Source organism: Nelusetta ayraudi, unplaced genomic scaffold, assembly GCF_046127955.1.
Source record: "Nelusetta ayraudi isolate G7.1 ecotype Tasmania unplaced genomic scaffold, CSIRO-AGI_Nayr_v1 ptg000003l, whole genome shotgun sequence".
Taxonomy (NCBI): Eukaryota; Metazoa; Chordata; class Actinopteri; order Tetraodontiformes; family Monacanthidae; genus Nelusetta; species Nelusetta ayraudi.
In genome coordinates, this window is record NW_027466053.1 from 3,300,792 (window position 1) to 3,306,833 (window position 6,042).

Below are 6,042 nucleotides of genomic sequence, written 5' to 3' on the forward strand. Positions count from 1 at the left end.
AAATTGAAAAATCTACTTTTGGTTGGCAGCCTCCAATCGTGGGCGGAGTCAAACAGCATCAGCTCGTGGTTCTGTCACAGGTGAAAACCCTGGCTATGGCTCCACCCTCTTTCTGCTCAAAAGGATTGGCCCTGTGATGCTCTGATGCTCTGATGCTCTGAAAGCACTTCAGACTGAGCTGTTCAAGACGGTTGAACGGATCGTCTGCATGAACTGGAGGCTGTCTGTGATTCTTCTGTTGTTTACGAGCGGGAAATAGTTCCCCTGAGGAGCTGCTTTTTCTTTTTTATAAGAAGTTGTGTTATATATATATATCTCAACCAGGTGCAGTGCAGACAAGGTTGAAAAAAATGAGACATTGAGCTTGCATTTTCATTAGGTGGGATCAGGAAGAAGATGAGGAGGAGTAGTAGCAGGGTTGGGACGCAGCAATCTCAGCAGCCAGACAGCAGGAGGAGTCTGAGCTGGAGAGAGAGAGAGAGACAGAAAGAGAGAGAGAGTGAGTAAGAGAGAGCGGACAGCTGTAGCCCCTCCGTCCTCCGTCTGACGGTGGAGGGGGAGCTGCAGGCTGCAATCTCGGCCCGGACGGCGTTTCAGTCTCACCCGTAGGTTCTTCTGCACTGGTTTTGATGGATTGTTTCAGTTTGGATTAATTTAACAAAGTATTTTATTTTTTTTTGTTGTCTTGTGATTTTTTTTTTCAGTTTTTTTTTTCAATTTTTTTTTTTTAAGTCTTCTTTTTGTCTTGGAGCCAAACGACGTCAGATCAATAATTTACACCACTGACTGCCTCGATGTTGGTTTATTTAACCGCAGAGTCCACACGCAGGCGGAGGATTCGTCTAATTATGTAATGTTTGAATTATTTACCACTCTCTGGGCTCTTATCTCCACTTCCATCCAGATTGGTTTTGGTACAAGGAAACCACCTTTTCCTTGCACTGCTGCTTTGAATGTTGTTGTTTTTTTTTCCTAACTGCCCTTCTCTTTCAAGGGAAACTAAATCATACTTTAATTTTCTCTTTTTAACAACTGGTTCACTTCCTTCATGTTCAGAACATTTTCTTCCTGTTTTAATGTCAAAATGTTTGCTGAAATAAATGAAGTGGGTCAGAATCTTCTCAAAGTCAAGCTTCAAACTTCTTTTACTTTTTACTTTTTGTAATTAAGCTGAATAATGTGCAGATACAAAACAAAAAGGGAAGTTAAAATTTGAGAATTTTATGGCAGAGTTCCCTGTCAGCAGACCAGACCAAACATCTGACTGATACTCTTCATGGATGAAAATTTGACTATTTAATTTTTTTTAGTTTCACTGCGACTTCTTCCCCTCATCCTCTTTGGCTGCAGATGCCACATTGACACCCAAATGTTTGACCCAGAAGAAGAGGAAAAAAAAAAAAAGAACAAAAAAAAAATCAGCTGAGAGCTCATCGTCATCATGCATGGCGAGGACGAGAGCAACGCTGGTGATGCTATAACAAAAAAAAAAAAAAAAAGTAGGGCACACGTGGATGCACGTCTCGACGGCTCTTAAAGGGCATTTTTTCGGTCTTTGAGAGGATAAAATGTTCCCCCCCGCGAGTGAAAAGTGAGACCTTTTTTTTGATAATCACTAGAGTGGGGATTTGCTCGACAGCGGCAGAGCTGCAGGGATGTAGGCCAGACCGACAAAATATCTAAACATCTGCTCTTCACTTGGGGCCCACAGCTGTGCACTTCTCTGGAGGGTGAAACAGGCACGATGGGATTTCGCAGATCTGAGACGGTTTAGAAGAACTTGGTGTTCCTCTTTGTGAGGTCTCCTGCTCCTTTTAAGTAAAGTTTTTTTTTCTTCTTCTTCCTTCTTTTTTCCAGATTCCTCCAGATGGACACAGATGTCGCTGATGAGCGTCCCAGGTTTCTTCGGAGGACTTGACTCAAGTCTCATCCCGACGTGACCACGGCTGGTGATGAAAATCTGCACTCAGAGTCTGAAACGGTGCGAAACCACAGATTCAAGATTCTGCGGTTTTCCTTGTTTTTTAAAAAAAAAAAAAAGAACTCAGATTTAAACATCTAAGGTCCTCCTGGTGTGTGTGCATGTGTGTGTCCTCCAGGCAGGGCCAGCGATGTTCCTGGAGTGTTCAGCGGTGCGGTGGTGGTGGGGGTGGAGCCTCCTGCTCCAGCTGGGCATGGCCCTCTTTGCAGCAGCAGCAGGAAGTTGTCCTCCTCGCTGCCTGTGCAGGTCTGACGGCGAAGCCAAGGAGGTCATCTGCTCCGGAAAACACCTGAGCTCAATCCCAGAGGGCTTCTCCGGCGACGCCCGGCGCTGGGATCTATCCCACAACAAGATCAAGACAGTGGGCCGGCGCCAGTTCTCCAGCCTGCCACAGCTCCAGGAGCTGGACCTGAGCGACAACCTCATCTCCATGATCGAGGTGGAGGCCTTCCAGGGCCTGCAGGGCCTTCGGACGCTGCGGATCAACAACAACCGGCTGAAGATCCTCCCGGTGGGCGTGTTCGCGGGCCTGTCGGCCCTGCGCCACCTGGACCTGAGCCAGAACGAGATCCTGGTCTTTCTGGACTTCACCTTCCGGGAGCTAAGCAGCCTGCAGACGCTGCGAGCCGAGGAGAACGACCTGGTCTTCATCTCCCAGCGGGCCTTTCACGGCCTGCAGGGCTTGCAGGAGCTTAGCATCGACCGCAGCAACCTGACCTCCGTCCCCACAGAGGCGCTGTCGCAGCTTCAGGGCCTGGGCCGTCTGCGCCTGCTGCGCCTGGCCGTCTCGGCACTGCCTGACAACGCCTTCCGCCGGCTGCAGCGCCTACGCAGCCTACAGATCTCTGGCTGGCCGTCGCTGGACACCGTAGCCGGCGGCAGCCTGGTGGGCCTCAACCTCACCTCACTGGCTCTCACCGCCTGCAACCTGACCTCCGTGCCCTACACGGCACTCCGCCACCTGGTCTACCTGCGCGTCCTGGACCTGTCCTTCAACCCCATTGCCGTGGTGCGGGGCAACATGCTGGGCGACCTGCTGCGGCTGCAGGAGTTGCACCTGGCCGGCGGTGCCCTGCTAAGGATAGAGCCGGCCGCCTTCCGGGGCTTGGCCCACCTGCGCACGCTCAACGTGACGGCCAACCGGCTAAGCACGCTGGAGGAGGGCGCCTTCCACTCGGTGGGCGACCTGCAGGTGTTGCGACTGGACGGCAACCCGCTGGCCTGTGACTGCCGCCTGGTCTGGGTGGTGCGGCGGCGGCTGCGCCTGGACTTCGGCGGCCACCAGCCCACCTGCTCGTCGCCCGACGCTGTCCGCCAGCGGGAGTTCCGGGACTTCTCGGAGAAAGAGCTGCCGCGGCTCTTCACCTGTCGGCCGGCCCGCATCCTGGACCGCAGGCCGCAGGAGCAGCGGGTGGAGGAGGGCACCACTGTGCTCTTCTCCTGCAAGGCTGACGGGGACCCCCGCCCATCCGTCACCTGGGTCTCCTCCTCCCCGAACAAGGGCGTGGTCTCATCAACGGGCCGCATCCGGGTCCTGCCAGACGGCACACTGGAGGTGCGCTTCGCCCAGGTACAGGACAGCGGCTCCTACCGGTGCCTGGCGGGCAATGCGGCCGGCAACGACAGCCTGACTGTGGGGCTCCACGTCAAGGGTCTCCCCCGCAACCGGACCCTCCTCGCCACCCTCTTCCCAGAGGAGGGATGGGTGGAGCCGGCCAACCCGCAGGCAGCAAACTCTTCAGCGCAGGTGGCCAAGCCGTACCCCTTCGATGCCAAGACGCTGGTCATAGCCACCACCATGGGCTTCCTGTCCTTCCTGAGCTCCGTGGCCATCTGCTTTGTCTTCATGTTCTTCTGGAGCCAGAGCAAAGGGCAGATCAAACACACGGCCACCATCGACTTTGTGCCGCGCTCGTCCATGGGCGGTGGTGGCAGCGACGGTGACGGCGGACGCTTCACCATGAAACTCATTTGATTTAAAAAAAAAACAAACAGAGACCAGATAAAGTGGGTGGGGCATTGATGGGGAGCTCTCGATGAGGCCTCTGCTGGGAGGTTCCTCGGTTCCTTCGAGGAGATGAGGACATCACAGTGGGTTTGTCGAGCGCTAAGACATTGGAATGACGCTACCCTGAGGTCACTGTGTTTGTTTTTCATGACTGTGAAATCTCTCTTTTTTCAAACGTAGCATGCAGTAGTTAATTTAAACACTGCTGTTGTTTTTTCACCACTCACTCACATCTTCAAGAGACAGAGAAACACAACATTCAGGTGCTTTAACGTTTCTTCACGATAGCGCTCAGCTCGACTTGCCAATTCAAGCCAAGCACACAGACACAAATACACACACACACACACACACACACACACACACACACACACGTTTGCCCTCCTGACCCCCCTCGCCGGTTGCTATTTCTGCTTTGCTTTCGCACACACGAGACACTCTGAGAGACTTTTTGCTCTTCCAGCGTTTAAGTGTTCTGACTTAGGACTTGAGACTTGCGGCGATGAGAAACAAGTTCTCGTGAAACCTGCAATAATATGGAGCCAAATAATCTGAGAGTAGAAGAGGCTTTTTTTGTTTGTTTTAGTGTGGTGAGCTTCAAGATTCCATGTTTTTTTGCATTTTTACAGTTTCAATGCCTCGAGTTCCTGAGGGTTTACCCCTCTGTTTACAGCTTCCAGCTAAAACTTGACGCACCGATGGACCTTCCACGTTTGGTAGATGACAATAATAGGGGCGGGCTCAGAGAGGCGGCACCATCACCTGGCTGGGGATATGGTCACTAGCCCAGAGGGAGGCATCAGTTCCATTTGTGAGCTAAAAATGAAGATAATTCCTACAGCTGTAGGTTTTCTCACACTTTCTTAAAAAAACAAATAACAAAAAATGGAAACACACATTTCTGAGCGTCTTATTAAAGTATTTATGCTAAGAACATGCCGTTTTAAACATTTATTGACTAAAGACGATAATATTGAATTTGAAATCCAGAAATCCACCACTTTTCCAAACTTGCATTCACAGTTCTTGAATTTGTCCCTTAATGATTTTACTAAGGGTAGCTTTAGCTCTGGAAACAAGAGCTCCACTATGTCAGCCAGGTGTTTACGACGCCCCCAGAGCCAGAGTTTTAGCCAGAGGATGCAAACAGAGGGCTAAATACACATTCTGTTCCATCTATCTATCGATGGATTTTTGGATAATTAATTTTTCTTGGCAGCTTCAACAGAATCCACAATGACATAATGTGGGACATGATGTGGGACTTTTACATAATCAATAAGCGACATGACAGGACCGTCGACATCAAGCACATCAGACTTTGTCACTTTGGCGTTTGTCCTTTGTTTTATAATATCATTTTGTTGAATCTTTGCAGCATCTCAGTGTGACTTTGTTTTTATGTTGTTTTTTGTACGTGCAACTCAGCTCTACACTTTGTTTTGTTATTTTTTCTTCTTTTCATTTAAAAAAAAAAAAAAGCATTTAACTACACACTAAAGTCAACCACGTGCCTCAGCAGTGTTCTCTCTGACAGAACGCTCACCTCATCACTATTGTCTTCTCAATATTTGGGTCAAGGGCGACCGTGCGCGTTGGTTGTCCCGGGTTTATTCTCTGATATTTTTTTTTTCTTTTTTTCTATCTAGTTGTGGGGATTAGTGTCACTCAAACACGCCACCCTCTAGAACCTCCACAATGAGTCACACTCTATTATTTTGGCTGTCACAGAGAAACCAGAGCCACACGTTCAGTTTCCAGGCATGTACAGGCTTCATCTCGTGGCTGTAAATGGCTTTTTATTTTTATCTAATTAAATGCCTGCGCTTAAACACCAGCTTTATGTGAGCCCACTGACTGCTGTAGTTGTGTGTGTGTGCGTGTGTGTGTGTGTGTGTGTGTGTGCACGCGCGCACGCACGCACGCGCACGCACGCGTGCGCCCCAGCGCTCAACTAATCCAATCATCTTAAAATCAATCTCTCAATGGGTCTTCAAATCAAATGCAGCCCATTGTTTGAGAAGTTGGCAGGAGGAGGACGACACGTTTTCTT

At 50.0% G+C, this 6,042-nt stretch overlaps 1 protein-coding gene across 1 annotated transcript; it reads left to right on the forward strand.

The window, feature by feature from the left end:
* The first annotated feature begins 735 nt into the window (after positions 1–735).
* Positions 736–4,741, forward strand: lingo4b (leucine rich repeat and Ig domain containing 4b). Its single transcript, XM_076029498.1, has 3 exons — positions 736–850; positions 1,858–1,981; positions 2,100–4,741. Exon 3 carries the CDS (start codon positions 2,112–2,114, stop codon positions 3,954–3,956), a length of 1,845 nt encoding a protein of 614 aa, XP_075885613.1. The 5' UTR covers positions 736–850; positions 1,858–1,981; positions 2,100–2,111; the 3' UTR covers positions 3,957–4,741.
* The last annotated feature ends 1,301 nt before the right edge of the window (positions 4,742–6,042 follow it).